At 35.6% G+C, this 17,892-nt stretch overlaps 3 protein-coding genes across 11 annotated transcripts; 2 read left to right on the forward strand and 1 right to left on the reverse strand.

The window, feature by feature from the left end:
- Window positions 1-295: 295 nt before the first annotated feature.
- Window positions 296-4,729, forward strand: LOC140836791 (uncharacterized). The gene is made up of 2 exons (XM_073202579.1): window positions 296-1,587; window positions 3,764-4,729. Exons 1-2 carry the CDS (start codon window positions 486-488, stop codon window positions 4,714-4,716), a joined length of 2,055 nt encoding a protein of 684 aa, XP_073058680.1. The 5' UTR covers window positions 296-485; the 3' UTR covers window positions 4,717-4,729.
- A 443-nt stretch (window positions 4,730-5,172) lies between these two features.
- Window positions 5,173-9,896, forward strand: LOC140836794 (putative 3'(2'),5'-bisphosphate nucleotidase, mitochondrial). Of its 6 annotated transcripts, none has more exons than XM_073202587.1 (9): window positions 5,173-5,403; window positions 5,487-5,589; window positions 5,669-5,771; window positions 5,854-6,065; window positions 6,398-6,457; window positions 7,027-7,439; window positions 8,116-8,194; window positions 8,269-8,319; window positions 8,604-9,545. In XM_073202587.1, exons 1-9 carry the CDS (start codon window positions 5,306-5,308, stop codon window positions 8,922-8,924), a joined length of 1,440 nt encoding a protein of 479 aa, XP_073058688.1. In that variant the 5' UTR covers window positions 5,173-5,305; the 3' UTR covers window positions 8,925-9,545. The 6 variants fall into 6 exon arrangements, 5 of the variants coding, with proteins under 5 accessions (XP_073058688.1, XP_073058690.1, XP_073058689.1 ...); XM_073202589.1 differs by having other exon boundaries at window positions 8,673-9,545; XM_073202588.1 differs by having other exon boundaries at window positions 5,174-5,403; window positions 7,027-7,415.
- Window positions 9,897-13,348: 3,452 nt separating this feature from the next.
- On the reverse strand, window positions 13,349-16,585 carry LOC140836795 (equilibrative nucleotide transporter 3-like). Of its 4 annotated transcripts, none has more exons than XM_073202596.1 (11): window positions 16,438-16,585; window positions 15,953-16,002; window positions 15,686-15,752; window positions 15,496-15,600; window positions 15,036-15,191; window positions 14,783-14,926; window positions 14,587-14,692; window positions 14,281-14,456; window positions 14,040-14,191; window positions 13,686-13,944; window positions 13,349-13,592 (listed from the first exon to the last, which is right to left on the reverse strand). In XM_073202596.1, exons 3-11 carry the CDS (start codon window positions 15,731-15,733, stop codon window positions 13,482-13,484), a joined length of 1,257 nt encoding a protein of 418 aa, XP_073058697.1. In that variant the 5' UTR covers window positions 15,734-15,752; window positions 15,953-16,002; window positions 16,438-16,585; the 3' UTR covers window positions 13,349-13,481. The 4 variants fall into 4 exon arrangements, with proteins under 4 accessions (XP_073058697.1, XP_073058696.1, XP_073058695.1 ...); XM_073202595.1 differs by having other exon boundaries at window positions 16,421-16,584; XM_073202594.1 differs by lacking the exon at window positions 16,438-16,585 and adding an exon at window positions 16,273-16,379 and having other exon boundaries at window positions 15,686-15,746.
- Between the last annotated feature and the right edge of the window lie 1,307 nt (window positions 16,586-17,892).

Raw genomic sequence — 17,892 nt, forward strand, 5'->3', positions numbered from 1 at the left:
GACTGTTCATTTCTTTGCTGTTGTATTCTTGATGGTATAAATCTCCATAAATTTCAAGCATTATTTGTGGCATGTAGACAGAAGCGAGTTTGAGTTTATATTCCTACTGTTATCAAGATTGTATCTGATTCTTTCAAATAGCTAATGAATTTTAATTAATGTTTTCATAAACAGACCGGTGATTGAACTGATTTACTTTAAAAAAATGATTTAACCAGTCCGAGTGGTTGTATAGTTAAGTGATAAAGACCCACATCAGCAACACATGTGAACCCACACATGTGCAGTGTTTCTGGAGTCATCTATGGATAGAATTTGTGTAACAAACATAACAAACTATTGTGCTGTATTCTTTTATTTACCCTTAACAGTTGTATATAAATAGTGTAGGGCTATATTAATTTAATATACAAGGAAATCATTTCATCTTTCCATTACGAGAGTTTTCTTTCCTCTTTCCTTACTTGGTATCAGAGCTACCAAAAATGGCGGAAGCTACCTCACTAAATAATTCCAGCAACATCTCCCATAACAATTTCGGCACCACCTCCAACCTTGTGCTAGTTAACCCAGCAAATCAGATCACCCACGTAAAACTTGGTGATGATAATTTTCTTCTTTGGCAGCTTCAAATTTCTTCGGGAATTAATGGTCTGGGTCTGGAATATTTGCTTAAAGAAGAAACGCCCACTCCGCAAAAATTTTTGATTACAGAGGATGTGGCTGAAACAATTAATCCACTCTACATCTTGTGGTGTCGGCAAGACCAGCTTCTATTCTCTTTTCTGCTTGGTTCAATGGCCGAAGGTATTCAAGCCCAAATGATCGGTTGTACAACCACAGCTCAACTCTGGTCGCGAATCACACATCTCTTTGCCACCAGATCCAAGGCTCGTGTAATGCAGTACAAATTGCAATTACAAACACTGAAGAAGGGAAGTCTTAGCATGAAAGATTTCCTTAGCAAAATGAAAGGCTATGTTGATTTACTAGCTGTGTGTGGTTATTCAATTTCTGATGATGATCACGTGTTATACATTTTGGGAGGAGTTGGAGTGGAATATGAAGCTGTTGTGGTACATATTACCTCCAGAGTTGATGCTCTTTCAACCGCAGATGTTAGTGCTTTACTAATGGCACATGAGGCACGAATTGAGTCTTACACAACCAACACTGATGGAAGCACTCCTAACATCAATGCTACCACCTTCTCTCAATCAAAGGGCCGTGATACTCCAACTCAAAGTTTCACTCCTCGTGGCCGTGGCCGTGGCCGTTTCTTTAGAGGTGGAAGGAAAAACTGGAACAACAACAATCGCCCAACATGTCAAATCTGTGGGCACTCTGGACACGTTGCTGAAAAATGCTATTATCGTTTTGATAAAGATTTTGTTCCACAACACAGAAACTCAGGTCCTCCTTTCCAACCTACTGCCCATCCAAATCGAGGTCCTCCTTCTGCTGCAGTAGCCATGAAGCAACCAGACATGCTCAATGAAGATTGGTGGTTCCCTGACTCTGGAGCATCTCATCATGTCACCAATGATCTTGGTAATCTCACTATTGGATCTGAGTTCACAGGTGAAGGTAAAGTTTATATGGGTAATGGATCTGGTTTACCTATTTCACACATAGGAGCATCACGTTTTCACTCTTCCTCACATAACAACTCTCGTACATATCATCTAAATAATTTGCTTTGTGTTCCTCATCTTACCAAAAACCTTGTTAGTGTAAGCAAATTTGCTCAAGACAACAATGTCTTCTTTGAATTTCACCCACAATTCTGTGTTGTGAAGGATCTAGCAACCAAGGTTCAGCTTCTCAAAGGCACCCTACATGAAGGTCTATACAGATTTCATCTTGGCAAACTCGATCGTCTTCCATCCACACAAGCATCCTGCCTCAATCTCATTTCTCCTTTAAATCAAGTGCAGCCAGCACATCATCCTCCTCCAGTGGCATCATCCACATTAGCTAGATGGCATTATAGGCTAGGTCATCCCATGTTTCCTACTGTAAAACAAGTTTTAACCAATTGTAATGTCTCTTTTCAAAGAAATGACAATATTGCTCTTTGCTCTGCTTGTGAGTTGGGAAAGAATCATAAATTGCCATTTCCAAAATCTCACACAGTCTACTCTAAACCACTTGAACTTGTCTTCTCTGATGTTTGGGGTCCAGCTCACCATATTTCCAATAATGGGTTTCGATATTATGTTAGTTTTGTTGATGCATTTAGTAGATATACCTGGATTTTCTTTATTAAACACAAATCCGAGGTATTTCAGATCTTTCAAAGGTTTAAAACTAATGTTGAGTTGCAATGCAACCACAAGATCAAAGCTCTTCAAACAGATTGGGGTGGGGAATATCGATCATTGGTTCCTTTCTTTCAAAAATTTGGAATTGAACATCGTGTAACATGCCCATATACTTCCCAACAAAATGGTGTTGTGGAACGAAAACATAGGCACATTGTCGACACTGGTCTTTCTTTACTTGCTCATGCACATATGCCTCTTACTTATTGGGATGATGCCTTCTCCACTGCTGTTTACTTAATTAATAGGCTGCCTACCTCCACTCTGCATAAACAAATCCCTCTTCAAAGGTTATTTCAACTTACTCCTGATTATTCTTTTCTCCGTGTCTTTGGTTGCCTATGTTTTCCTTATCTCCGCGTATATAACTCTCACAAGCTAGCCTTTCGCTCCAAGGCATGTACATTCCTTGGCTACAGCACGAAACATAAAGGATATAAATGCCTCAGCGAAGATGGCCGTCTTTATATTTCCAGACATGTTAAGTTTGATGAAAACTCATTTCCTTTTTCTCACCGACCATTAGCTACATCCTCTGCATCTATCAGTACACCTCCCTCTTCTCTTGTCCCTCCTCATATTCCTTTTCTTGTTCCACATATGTCAACTCCGCTTGAGTCCAGTCCTTCCCATCCTATAGTCACGACTTTGCCAGATACTCCTGTTTCCCCTCCTTCTTTATCTTCTTCTCCATCTGTCTCTGCTCCTATATGTGACACAGGTAGTACATCAGATCCTATACCAGAGAATACTCATCCTATGGTCACTCGATCCAAGGCTGGAGTTTTTAAACCCAAGCTATACCATGCCCTTCATCTTCCTACTACTGAACCCACTAAATTTCAAGACGCTTTGCTTCATAATGAGTGGAAACGGGCAATGACAGATGAGTATCATGCTTTACTCAAAAACAACACCTGGTCTTTGGTCTCTCCTCCATTGAACACTCCCATTATTGGCTGCAAATGGGTGTACAAGCTCAAGAAACATCCGGATGGCTCCATAGCTCGCTACAAAGCTCGTCTTGTTGCTAAGGGATACTCTCAAACTGCTGGCCTGGATTACTTTGACACTTTCAGTCCTGTTGTCAAACCAACTACAATTCGATTGGTCCTCACAGTTGCTTTAACAAAAGGCTGGATCATCCAACAGTTAGATGTCAATAATGCGTTTCTTCATGGTAACCTTCATGAAACCATTCATATGTAGCAACCCCCTGGTTTTGAACAACGACAGGGAAATACCATGCTAGTTTGCAGATTGCATAAAGCCATCTATGGGTTAAAACAAGCACCCCGTGCTTGGTTTGACAAACTCAAGACCACTCTACAGCACATTGGTTTTCATGCTTCCAAGGCTGACTCTTCTTTATTTGTTCGATTTCACTCACTCTCAATTATTTATATTTTGGGTTTACGTGGATGACATTGTCATAACAGGAAGCAATACTACAGAGATTCAAGCCCTTATTCATCGCCTGAACTCTGAGTTCTCATTAAAACACCTTGGTGATCTCTCATATTTTCTTGGTATAGAAGTCTCTCGGCCAACTCGGGACACTTTGTTTCTTTCTCAAGCAAAGTATATTCAAGATCTACTTTCGAAGACTAAGATGGACAAGGCCAAGTCCCTTCCTACTCCTATGATTTCTTCTCTCAAACTATCAACTCGAGAAGGCGATCCTTTTGAAGATATCACTCTTTATCGCAGCACTGTTGGTGCACTTCAATACTTGACATTCACAAGACCGGATATCGCTTATAGTGTGAATAAAGTGAGTCAGTTTATGCATCATCCACTTCACTTGCACTGGGTGGCTGTCAAAAGAATACTTCGTTATCTCAATGGCACTCTGCATTATGGAATTCATCTCACTGCCAACTCTAGGCTTACTTTGACAGGATATTCTGATGCCGATTGGGGAAATGACATTGATGATAGACGTTCTACTTCTGGTTTTTGTTGGTTTCTTGGCAACTCTCCTATCTCATGGCATTCTAAAAAGCAAACTGTTGTTTCTCGCTCGAGTACGGAAGCTGAGTATCGCAGCTTAGCCAATGCAACAGCTGAACTCCTTTGGCTTAAATCAATTCTGTCAGAACTTCACATTGGTTCCACTAACATCCCAGTTATATGGTGTGACAATCTCAGTACTATAGCTCTCAGTGCAAATCCGGTATGGCATTCTAGAACTAAACACTTTGAACTTGACTTTTTCTTTCTAAGAGAAAAGGTTATCTCCAATCAAATGGCAGTTCGATATGTTCCCTCTTGTGATCAAATCGCTGATGTTCTTACAAAGCCTCTCTCAGCCGTCTCCTTTACTCGCTTTCGGACCAAGCTCAGCGTTTTACTCAATCCCACGCTGACCTTGCGGGGGGAAGTTAAGTGATAAAGACCCACATCAGCAACACATGTGAACCCACACATGTGCAGTGTTTCTGGAGTCATCTATGGATAGAATTTGTGTAACAAACATAACAAACTATTGTGCTGTATTCTTTTATTTACCCTTAAAAGTTGTATATAAATAGTGTAGGGCCATATTAATTTAATATACAAGGAAAACATTTCATCTTTCCATTACGAGAGTTTTCTTTCCTCTTTCCTTACTTGTATCGACGGTGAGATCGGAAAATTGTTATATTATTAAAAATAATAAACGAAAGATGAAAACATGGATATCTCGAGGACTTTGTTAAAGAAGAACTTCACGTGGAATAAGATTTGATCTTATCCTATTTTACTCCAAAAAATGAAAAAAGAATTCACATAATTGTATTTTTTTAAAAAAAATTATTTAATAAAATTTATTTCTGAAATTTATATATTACCTTCAACTACCGTATCTTTATAACTAAAAAAGAAAAGGAAATGCAGTTAAATACGCTTTCCTTTCCCCGTATGTCGTTGTCCTACTTCCTCCCTCGATTCAATCTCCAAAATCCAATCTCACCGTAGCCGACCGTTTCGTTCCCGCCATGAATGTCCTCCAATACTCCGCAGCCTCCCGGTTCTCTGCCACTCATCCCCGCCGCATTTTCCGAAGGCGTCTCCGACAAGGCGCTTTCACCGCGAGGTCTCCATCATACACCACATTCCCCCAAGTTTCACCTCTGAAAATTTTCTCCACGCTAATCCTAGGGTTTCATTTCTTTTCAGGTCAAGTATTAGACTTCCTTTTACCGAAGAGAAAGCGGAGTACTACGATCATCTTCGAGCGGCTGCTGATGTTGTCGAGCGTGCATGTCGTCTCTGTGTTGATGTAGGATCTATTTCTCTTCTTTTACATGGATGCAATTTCTTTTCGATGGAGACGATGGTTATTTAGTTTAAAATTTTAGGTTCAAAAATCGTTGTTTTCAAGTGATAAAAGAATCCTTGAAAAAATGGACCAGACCCCGGTAACCATCGCGGATTTTGGTGTTCAAGCTCTTGTTAGCTTGGGTAATTTTTCGCTCCTTAGAGAACTAGTGACTTCGTGATTTACTGTAAATGCTTTTATTCTTGACATGTTTAAATGTTGCAGAAATGGGCAGATTGTTTCCTTCTATTCCATTGGTAGCGGAGGAGGACTCTGCATTCTTGCGTGAAAACAATCTTGTTGGTCCTATTGTTGAAGTTGTTAGTGGTAAATCAACTTTGGACGAAAAAGAATTAACTCCGGGTGATATCTTAAAGTCAATTGACAGAGGGGGAAAAGGTTCCTATCCCTTCGGACCTGAGCAGGCTACATATTGGGTGAGCTTGATTATGAATTTTAGGATGGTATAAATTTTTATTTTAGTTTGATTTTTGATGTTTTTCAATAAGATTTGAATGTGAAATAATTGGAAGAATTGGTAGAACCAATGGTTTGCTGGAAATAAATTTAAGGAATACAGGTACTCGAAAATTTTTGATGAAAAATTATCAGGTTGACAGAGTGGATTTTTTATTTTCTAATATGAAATTTATGCATCAAATGCCACTGTTTTGGGACATGCTGAATTCGTTTGGGAAAAGTTACTGTTTTGTTTCTTATTTTTCTCATATAAACTGAATTTTGGTTACTAACATCATTGGCAATACAGATATTGGATCCTATTGATGGAACACGAGGGTTTGTCAAAGGTGGCGAAGCTCTCTATGTGGTATGCCCTCTCCATGAGTTTCTCTTTTGTCCTGCGGTGGGGCTTGATGTGATTAATACTTTTTCTTTGAGAATTTCGATGAGTCAATCAAGGTTTCTTTGAGGCCATTAGTTTTGCATCAGCTTGCGCTGTTTCTCCTCATGTAAGTGTGTAATCTCATGTCAATTTTGAATATGTTTTATTACATTATTTTAGTATTTTGACATACTAATAACACTTGGTCAACCTAGTCAAAAGTAGGACAACAATATTGGTCACTTGGTGCGAACCATTGTTTATTGTTGGTATAGTTATGTGTCAGTGGATAGAATTCACATGACCAAGGATTAGATTTTCTTAATTACATTTCTGAAATTTCTCATCCTGAAACTCATTTTTTCTTTGTCGGGAATTATTAGGGAAGAGCATTCTATTTTTTCTTATGGCTCATACATATTGTTGGTGGCAGCATCTTCATCAAGAGTGCCTATCAGGGTTTTCCTGTCTTGGTGTTTTTTAGTTGTGGTGTCTGGATTCTGAGTCGAAGTATTGATAATAATTTTTCTTATTTATGTAATAATGACTTTTAGGTGGGTTTGGCTCTTGTTGTTAATGGGGAGATTGTTTTGGGTGTTATGGGCTGCCCGAACTGGGAGGATGAACAATTAGATAGGTTCTCCTCTGAAGTTTTGGGAGACAAGAATCCAATGTCTAGATCAGGAATCATCATGATATCTCATGTTGGTTGTGGAACGTGGAGGAAAAGATTCAGGGATTCTCAAAGTTGCTACACCAACATGGATGATAATTGGACCAGGTGTTTTGTTGATAGATTTCACCAAGTTCATGAAGCACGCTTTTGCATTTCAGATAGTCAACAATGGGAGTCATATCCGTTGTCAGCTAAATTTACTGCAACTAATAATGCTGATTGCGTTGGGGAGAACCAGATTTTTCTTCTGCCGACATGTTGTGGAAGGTTCATATTAATTCCAAGAAGATAGTTGTGTATTTATCTTATGCTTATACTTTGTCATTTTCTCATTGTCGTTGCACTGTATGCTCGTGAGAGTTTTTCTTTGTTGTGGTGGAATCTGCTTATAAAATTCCTTTGCTAGTTGGATTATACGGACAAAGGTTGTTTTTTGGAAGCAGAGGAAGGGAGTTATTGAGGCAATAAAAAGTGCGGGTATGGATTTGATTATGAGAGAATGATTTATGTAAAAACCCATGATTGAAATAGCGATCAAATCATAATTCTCATTCACGATCTAATGATATTCTTGGAAGTGCTTCCACATCACTCTACTGACTTGTAAATAACTGTGTATGGTGCTTGTCTCTTGCTATGCATATGTGGTCTCTCAGTTGCCTAGATAACTTTACTGTTGTTATGCCTTAGATGTATCGACAACTTATCATATATAAGTGGTTTCCTCGTTATGAACATGAACCATGTTTTGGAATTTAAATCATTTTATATGGACACAATTATGCTAAAATAGCATGATATTCAGCTCAATATGGTCTATTGATTTGACATAATCATCAAATCAGTTCGTGGCTATGCAAACCTTGATAATTCAAGCATGCATTAATTTGGAAATATGTTTACAACAGATGCATATTCAATTTTAATTTAAATGCTGTCTTATTCATCGATGTTTGCCTTCTGGCAGTCTCTGTAAATATCTGATGGTGGCATCTGGAAGGGCATCTGTTTTCATTATTCGTGCAAGGACTAGACGAGAGATCATGGTATTTTATTTAGCTTTTGGTAATTGCTAGAATTTAAAGCATATTGAGTTGATTTCATCTCATTTAAATTATAGGTCTGGGATCATGCTGTTGGGGTCATATGTATTCATGAAGCTGGAGGGAAGGTATGTCATCAATCCATCATAAGAGTTTGCCTCTAATAGTCCCATAGTTGCACAAACAAAATCACAGTGTTAAAGATTTCATAAATTATTTAGGAGATATTGTAGATATTATTTTGTATAGACTTTCCTTTCTGTGTGTTATCTAGAATAGGAAATGATCATATGATCAATTAGTGATTTAATTAACTTTTATTATGAGTATGTAACTTGTATAAAGGTCTTACATTTTCTGTAGAAAAGTAAGCTAGATTTTGCAGAATAATTATTCTTGTTTCATGGTATAGAGACACCGATTCAAGGTTTTCTGCCCCCCTGCATGTTATTTCTTCTCCCCTAAATTGCCGTGGCCTCAGAAACATCTCTGGATGGTAAAACTCCAGTCACTTCACGTCAACCGTTTGTCATCTAATCCCTCATTTGAAAGTCAATTACTGCAAATTACCCAACACAAGCTGAATGGATTGAATTTTCGAGAAATGTTTCATTCTGTCATTCTTGTAATCAAGGGAAGGGGGAAGATTGGGTATTTAACATGTGTTGTCAAAGCCCCATCAGAAACTGACTCAAAATTTTGGGAAGCTGAAAACTCCATTGTAACGGCTTGACTTATCAATTCTATGGAGCCTTCCATTGGCCGGGCGTATGTCTGCTACAAAACAGCCAAGGAGATTTGGTAAGCAGTACAAGAGAGCTATTCAGACCTGGAAAATATCTCTCAATGATTTGAGATTTGGTCGAAAATTAAAAACATGAGGCAAGGCAGCCTGAATGTGACCGAATACTTCATTCTTTGATGGAGTTATGGCAAGAAATCGATCTCTTTTAATTCCTATTGGGGGAGGCTATTCTCACATCTACCTATCTGATAAATCGTCTACCTCGAAAACACTCAAATTCAAAACCCCTTTGAGCACTCTAGCTGGCTGTTTTCTAAACCTTAATCTTTCAGCTCCTTATCTCCTAAAGTCGGGTGTACGGTCTACAAATATGTAGATAACTTGGAAAGAGTTGATCCTCAGAGAGTTGACATAATGAAGAGGCCAGCGATTTTGGCTAACAGTTTTCTTTTATAATGGTTAAGGCAGGCAGACTGAGATAACGACAATTGACTAATGATAAAAATTTTAGAAATTCTGAACATTTTCCAGCATGAATTTGTGAATCTTTATTTCATGGAGGCCATTATTTCAGCTGGAAAGTTTCAATAATGAGGAATTAATATTCATGGTCAGGTGACTGATTGGAAGGGGTGTCAACTTGATTTTGCTGCAGATCAACTCGAGCGAAGAGTTTTATTCCCTTCTGGCGGTGTTCTGGCTACTAACAGCAGCTTACACAACCCCATACTTGAGATGATCTCCTCAAGCTGAATATTCCTCGGTGGTATGTGTCACCTCACCATTTTAGATGTTCATTTTTATGGATCTCTGTTCATTTGGCCTCTTCTATATAGAACCTTTCCACAGTGGAATACATACATTATTAACGATTTAGTCAAAACAAAGTTCTCAGTGTTTTGTAGTTTTGTAAGAAACTTTCCCAAAAAAATTCTCAGAATGAAGCTGTTGATTGATTAAGATTTGTTCATATGTGAGAAAATAACAGGAAGATTATTTGAGGTAGTATTGTTACTGTTCTCTACAAATTATACTTAAGCACTGTATGCATGACCAGAAAAAACTAAATATCAAGCGTCCCGTGCCTTTCTATCGTATATGGATAAATTCTAATTCAACTCATAAATTTTGATCGATGAAATTAGGGTTTGGAACATGTCTGTTTTTTTAGGTTCGGGGTACCCGAAAAATTGGGTAGTGATTATTTCATGTACAAAAATTCTTGTGAAACGGTCTCATTGGTCAATTTTGTGAGACATGTCTTCTATTTAGGCTATCAATGAAAAAATATTGTTTTTTATTATAAATATAAGTAGAGTTAACCCATCTCATGAATAAAAATATGTGAGACCATCTCACACACATAATTTATATGATGCTAATGAGATAAAATTATTTTTTTAATACCAATAGCACGTCATATAATCTAATGTCCATAAATTAATATTCGATGAATTTATATATTTATTATTAGATAATATTTTTTTCCTCAACTTGAACTAAGATGATAAATTAAGTATTTTGATATTTAGATAAAGATTTTACTCTCGCAAAATCTTTAAATAAATCCTATAGACATTCATAAAAAAAAATATTAATAAATTACTAAAATTGTTACAATTATTATGTCTTATTCTTTTAAAATATGAATCTATTGCTACTTGTTTTCTCACTTAAATTTTCTTTAAAAAATGAAAAAAATATGTGTGAGACATTCTCACGGGTCGTATTTTATGAGACTGATATTTTATTTAGGTCATCCATGAAAAAATATTATTTTTTATGTTAAAAGTATTACTTTTTATTTTGAATATCGGTAGAGCTGACTCGTCTCACAGATAAAAATTTGTAAGACCGTCTCACAAGAAACCTACTCCTAAAAAAAAATGTATTGCATCCGAAGTCCAAGAGTCACTGCTCAAATTTTAATTAAAAAATGAATTATTGTTGTTATTATTATTATTATTATTATTTTAAAGATAATTATTAATTCTAATTATATATGTGGTAGAATAGCCGATAAGAAACTAAGTTTTGATGTCGAATTGAATTATGTTATGATTTCGATTTAATATGAATTTTTGAAGTTTCAAAATATATTTGAAACTTATATGGATGATTTTAAATGATGTAATTGATTGAAATGAATGTGTTATTGATGTAGATAGAATTTTATACTGATATCTTCAAGCCACATTGACTGAAACGAAGAATTGAGGTATACTGCGATCGGGTAACATACGACAGGTATATGTATTATGCGATATATGTTTGATTGATTGGATTGAGAATACATGTCTATATGCCTTATTTTTTGAGTTGATGTGGCATACATGACATGCACGTTGAGCTATGATCCTTGGATACCCTGAAATAATTGGATTTGATTCTAGGGTTTGTGAACACGATGCTATGTTTGGTATTATGTGGCCTTTAAAGCATAGACATTAGTCCCGATAATTGATTGAGATTTGATAGCGCTTTGTCACGTTATCATACGAGTATCTCTGATTGAGGCCGGTGTGCCAGCTCGAGTATTGATTTGATAGCGATTCGTTTGATTCTGACATGTGCTCAGTTGATGGGCATTTGACCTGATACTTTCACGACATACATGCATTGCATATCATATATCATTATTTAGATACTTGTGGTATATATTGTGGTTGTTTCAGACGGAGATTTGCTCACCCCAAAGGAGGCTGTTGTTGTCTTTGTATGTTGACAATGACAGGTACTTCAGATTATCAGGAGACCGGATATAGTACTTATGGAGGGAGTCATGGTTGATTTGAGGTTTCGTGGTCTTTCCTAGTATATATGTATATGTATCTATATACCGGGGTATGTCCCGAGGATATGAGTTTGGTTGTATGTAGTTGTTTTGGATTACGTGTGAGATTATTTTATATTGTGACGTGTTGAAACGAGACTATATTATATACTATTTTAAGTATTATAATTATAATTGACACATTTTGGGCTCATTGTAAAAAAAAAATATTTATTCGTTTTCCGCTGTAATTAATTAACCCTAATCAAATTGTATTGTAATAACGATTAGAGGTTAAGGGTTCCACAAACAATCTATTACAGGGGCATAAAAAACGAACTCGACCTGAAAAAATCATGTTTCGGTTGGGAGTTTTCAAATTCAGGTTAAATCGGGTTGCACTCGAAATCAAACCCGAAAAAATTGGTTGGGTTGGGTTGGGTCGGGTCGGGTTCGGGTCAATCCGGACTGATCTGAGTTGGCTCGATCTTTTTAAAAAATAATTATTTTTATAGAATTGAGAAATATTGGCTCCAATTTTTATATCGTATGTTCGAATTTTTTTAATCCTATATTGGTATCACTAATTTCATCATATAATATTTATTTTATAAAAAATTAATTTTTTAAACAATTGTTTATTTTTTATATTAAATATACTTTAAATTTCTACAAGTTAACTTTAATTTATGAATTTATTAATAAATGAGGATCAAATATTTATTTCGTAAAATATTTATTTTTGAAAAAATTTACCGAGTTACTTTGACATGTTTAGACATTTTATTGTTATTTATCTCTTTAATTTTTTCATTTAATATTTATTTTGTGAAATATTTACATTTCTTAAACAATTATTTTTTTATAAATTAATTAATAGTTTACACAACTTCTATTCTTAAATTTAAATATTTAAATCCATGAAACATAATTATCATTATTATTTAGGCAAATGTTTTGTTATTATGTGTTTAAATTAAATATTTATTATGTATTTTGAATTTTTATTTAATTTTTTATTAATAATAAAATAATAATGTATGCATATTAAAAAATCATATATATTTTTCTAAAAAAGCATATCTATTTTTTTTTAAATCGAGTTGATTGGGTGTGTTGGGTTGGTTCAAATTCGGGTTCATAATTTGTAGGTTGGTTTGGGTTCGGGTCAGGTTGGAGGTGAAAACCTTTTTGTGATACTCATTGTTCAACCCTACCCGAATTGATGTCCCTATTTAGATACATTTTATATTCTCAAATATTTCATTATCAACTCATTTCAATAAATAATTTATTCATTTTATGTTAGATATCTATAAAAAGTAATACATTTTCATGAATGATCCAAATAAGATATCCATCTAACAAAATACGACTCATGAGACCATCTCACACAAATTTTGCATTTCTATTTTATCCGTAGAAGATTAATATTATTTGATTTGTTTATAATTATTTTACAATTTTATAATATTTCGTGAAATAGTTCATATTTAATTATAAAAATTCTGACGAGTTTTTTAGCTGATTAATTTATCGATTTATCATTAATAAAATCTCTCCTTTAAGTAAAATAATTTAAATTATGCCAAAGGTATCTAGTTAATTATTTAATAAAAGAAATAGAACAATATGAACAAGAATCACGAAAGCCCGTCTGATTCAATAGACAACGAATGAGTCAACTGTTTGTAAGTCCGACCAAATGCTTTCCATAACAAAACCATCAGCTCGTGGAAAACTTTCTTAAAAATAGAAAGTTTGATGTCTTCTTAGAAAGTCCCATTACCTATAATCCACAGCCAGTCGAGAGCAACCCCTGAAAATATGCCCCCAAGAAGAAATAACACCAGCAAATTACCCAATGCATTCTGCTCTGGTGCCTGCAAATTCAAAAGTTCGTCAATGTTACGGTCACAAAGTAACTACTAAGTATCAAGTTGTCCCGCATTTAGTGTGATGTTGTTTCAACTTACTTTGTAGCCCTTTGGAGCAGCTGTGAGGACACAAACAGTGAGATGTCCGTTTGTTAATCCGAGAAATGATACGAGGAAAATCATCCATCCCTGGTCCCCATACTTTGCTGTGAAGTAGAAAGCAGGAATAAGGGCGAACCGTGATAGTATTGCAATCATCAGACCTTTTCGTGATTCCAGTTTAATGCATTCAATAAGAGGGATGTATCTTCCAATGAGATCCCACACGTTGTACATTGCTACGAGAACAACTGCGTACCTATTCGAAAAAGGTTATTAAAATAAATCTTCCGAGGCATTCTTGGTGAGAGACGTCCAAAAATCCAATGAATATGCATGTTCGTATTCGCTTACCAAGATCCCAGTTTGTGAGTACCGGTGTTTTCATACAAGAATCCGGGAAAAATTGATAATGTGAGGACATAGATCAAATAGAGGTCGATTGCATAATCAATGTTCTGCATCAATAATTGCTTGTTACTTAGCCTCTCTTGTTTAGCATCATCCTGTAACAACAAACGATATTTGTTCAGATTTTGGTATCCAGTTACTATTTAAGGAACCTTTTGAGGAATCTTAAGCTAACTTCCTTTACATTTCCGCTGTGACTGGTTCGAATCCCAGCCGCAGCAAGATCAGCTGCAACTGTTGTAGATCCTTCTAAAGCAGCCTTTCTCCGGAAGTGTTTGACGATCGGTAGTTTGGCAAAGACAAAGGCGTATAGGAAAATACATAGGAACTCTAGGAAAGTTGAGATAGCAAGAAACAACACTGCAAATACCATAATGAACAAAAGCGTCGTTATCTGAAAACTAATTAACACAAAAAAATCTTATGCCAAATGTTGCTATATGGTGGCAGATATGATTTTGTTATGCAGTATGGAGGATAAGAAACTTACCGACACCCTTACGGAGACCATGATTTGTTTTATCAAAAGCTGCTTTGGTAATTAGCCTCAAACCAGAAGTTAAAGCCCCTGATGCAGCCAAACCAGCAAAGAATGACTGCAATTTCAAACAAGAATAGTGATAAATATATTATCAACATCTTACGTTTTGAGAAAAAAAAACCTGAAAACCTAAAATGGATTTTACTTGGATGAATTCGGGGCACATGAAAGATAAATCTCCAACCATTCCACCTTGAACATGAGCATCTGCAACTCCAAATGCAGCAACAAGAACACAAATCCCTAGATAATTCCCAATGCCCCCTCTTCCAGATGTCGCTAAATCTATCTGGTAGAGCAGAAATTCAACTGTATATGATGGTTGATCACAGCCACTGAAGTGTTCTTGGGTAATCATATTAAAGATGAAACAAAAAATCATTGAGTGCAGAACATACAATTAGAAGCCCAAAGGTACTCAAGCAGAAAAGAATGTATCCGAAAATGTTACGCTTCCTTGTATCTATTTTCGCCTCGTAAAAAGCAAGTATTGCCATTGTACCAAAGGCAAACGGTTGATAAACGAGGGTAAGTACTCTGGAAGGATGGTAATCCTGCAAAGAAAGTGGAGAAAGGAAAAGATTTCAGCATAGATGAGTTCTTCCTATCTGGAACTTCTCCCAATGAATATGATGACAGTTATTGCAGTTATAGATAGATCATTGAAAAAGAACATTCTTTCACATATCTAGTCAGGCCCTGAAACCATTCCAAGAGTCCTCCAAAAGGAGACCAAACTCGCCAAAGCCACCCGCCCCGAAAATACACCAAATTTAGCAGTGACCACTTTCCATAACTTTTTTCAAGTAGCCAAGAATATATGATGGAAATCAAGTTTTTATGATATGGATACATTACCGGGAACAACGCATAGTAGTAATCTGAGATTGTTAGCATACTATTCCAAGAGACAAGAGATCCCAGTCCAAAAAACCAACAGTACACAATTGCCATAGTTTTCCCCTGTAAATTAATCCGGGCAATAAAAATTGCATCAAGAACACAAATAATCTAGCGCCAACTTACCAAAAAAACAAGCATCACAAACCTCAAGCCTGGTGGGACTCGCAACATCGGCCGGCACAACATCACCCATTGTGGCCCCTTCTCTTAAACTATTAGATGGACACATACGTTCAATATGCAGAAAAAAGTAATCAAAGTATAATTATCTAAACATTTAGCATATCAATTACATGACCACCAGAATAAGTGAATGGTTCAAAGAATAGGTTACAAAAGACACCACCTCTCTTTCAATCAGACAATTAATGAACATTCGCGCGTCTCAGTAAATCGTGTAGAGGAGACTCACCTTCCCACAAATGGCTGTCTTCCAAAAACGCAACTTTTATACTCAGTCGCCTATAAATAAACAATTTCAACATGAATTTTCTGAAACTTTCATTAGAGAACTTATAGCAGTGTGGACACAAGAAACCGAATATGAAACCAAGAAAATTGTGTTAATCCAATGAATTAATGCAATCAAAAAGAAAACTTTTCGAATCAAGTAAGAGATAGTGCTATATGGGGTATAAATTTTTTAAACATAATATCCAAAATCATCATCGTATGTTCAGTTTTCATGACAACTCAAGAACAAGAAAGAATACATAGATGGAATAATCTTACCATACTACACCTGATTACGAAAGAGAAAATGAGAAATGGCAATGAAAATCCCGAATCAAGAACGAATAATAACACTGTGTACAAAAAGATTCAATCATTCAAATAACTAAACGAGAAGATAGAAGAAAAAGAGAATCCGCATGAATACGTTTTTCAGTGGCTGACTTTTCCCTGAAAAGAGAGCGACAGCCAAATTTCCCGTCTCTTTCAAGAGATTCTCATTAGATTCACGCAAAAAGATCGATTGGGATCGTTGTTGTTTTCGCAAGCAAAAACGTTCCCAAAGAATATCATCCCATCTCCGTGTGCAACGGGATTTGAGGATCGTGAAATTATATGGATTTGTTACGATGACACCGTATGTGTAGGCATGTAAAAAGGTCAAAACTCCTCGTATAATTCTTTGGTTCATAGAATTTTAAAAATAATTTTTTTTAACAAAAGTTATATTTGAATGGAGGACAAGAATCGAATGGAGCTGAGCCGGAATTTGTTACTCAGATTTTTGTTCACGAGTTATTTTTCTAACAGTGTAATTAGCATAAATTTAACAATGACAAAAACTTGTGTGAGACGATCTCATGAGTCGTATTTTGTGAGACGGATCTCTTATTTGGGTCATCTATGAAAAAATATTAATTTTTATGCTAATGAAGATTACTTTTTATTGTGAATATCGGTAGGGCTGACCCATCTCACAGATAAAAATTCGTGAGATCGTATCACAAGAGATATAGTCTTTAACAATTATATTATTCATCTAGTTATATGATTTTGACGAAAATTATCATAATTAACGGTCGGACTATAATTATGGATTATATTGATTCAACAAAAAAATACAAGATACACAACTCAATGTATATTTAACTAAAATTGACATTTTATTTTTATATATTATATCACTGAATTGTTTACACTAGTGAAATATTACACCTTGCTATGGTTATTTATTATGGCAAAAACTTGTGTAAGACGGTCTCACGGGTCGTATTTGTGAGACGGATATCTTATGTGGATCACTCATGAAAAAATATTACTTTTTATGTTGTGAATATAGGTAGGGTTGACCCGTCTCACAGATTATGATCCGTGAGACGGTCTCACATGAGACTCACTCATTTATTATATGGTTTCATTATCCTACTTTGGGAGAAGTGTGTGCCAACCAACCTAAGTATGTAATATTGAGTGGGTCTTATGTGAGATCGTCTCACGGATCCTAATCTATGAGACGGGTCAACCAGATCCATATTCACAATAAAAAGTAGTACTCTTAGCATAAAAAATAATTTTTTTTTCATCGATGACTCAAATAAGAAATCCGTCTCACAAATACGACCTGTGAAACCGTCTCACATAAGTATTTGCCTATAATATTATAATGGTGGCAATCCTACTCCTAACTAATTTTATTTTAATTACTATTTATATTTTATAAATCTTTTTCATCTAATCTGAATAAAGGTGAAGATAGCCCAATCTTGTTTATTTAGTTGATGGGTTGAATTTATCCTATATTAGCTACAGTAAAACTTTATTTTATAAATTTATTCCAGTTTTCTAAATAGTAGTAACATATAGGTAATGTTTGGATATCCTTATAGATATTTCCAAACT

The sequence above is a fragment of the Primulina eburnea genome, chromosome 7, assembly GCF_022965805.1.
Source record: "Primulina eburnea isolate SZY01 chromosome 7, ASM2296580v1, whole genome shotgun sequence".
Lineage (NCBI taxonomy): Eukaryota > Viridiplantae > Streptophyta > Magnoliopsida > Lamiales > Gesneriaceae > Primulina > Primulina eburnea.

Excerpts from the sequence above, each read along its gene's own strand:
- LOC140836794 (XM_073202587.1), top strand. The coding sequence starts at position 5,306 with ATGAATGTCCTCCAATACTCCGCAGCCTCCCGGTTCTCTGCCACTCAT. Across the intron at positions 5,404-5,486 it reads CAAGGCGCTTTCACCGCGAG|GTCAAGTATTAGACTTCCTT; the intron begins GTCTCCATCATA and ends ATTTCTTTTCAG. Across the intron at positions 6,458-7,026 it reads GTGGCGAAGCTCTCTATGTG|GTGGGTTTGGCTCTTGTTGT; the intron begins GTATGCCCTCTC and ends AATGACTTTTAG.
- LOC140836791 (XM_073202579.1), top strand. The coding sequence starts at position 486 with ATGGCGGAAGCTACCTCACTAAATAATTCCAGCAACATCTCCCATAAC. Across the intron at positions 1,588-3,763 it reads ATCTGAGTTCACAGGTGAAG|GAAGCAATACTACAGAGATT; the intron begins GTAAAGTTTATA and ends TTGTCATAACAG.
- LOC140836795 (XM_073202593.1), bottom strand. Across the intron at positions 14,457-14,586 it reads TGGTCTCCGTAAGGGTGTCG|TGTTGTTTCTTGCTATCTCA; the intron begins GTAAGTTTCTTA and ends TGGTATTTGCAG. Across the intron at positions 13,945-14,039 it reads ACTCACAAACTGGGATCTTG|GTACGCAGTTGTTCTCGTAG; the intron begins GTAAGCGAATAC and ends TTTTTCGAATAG.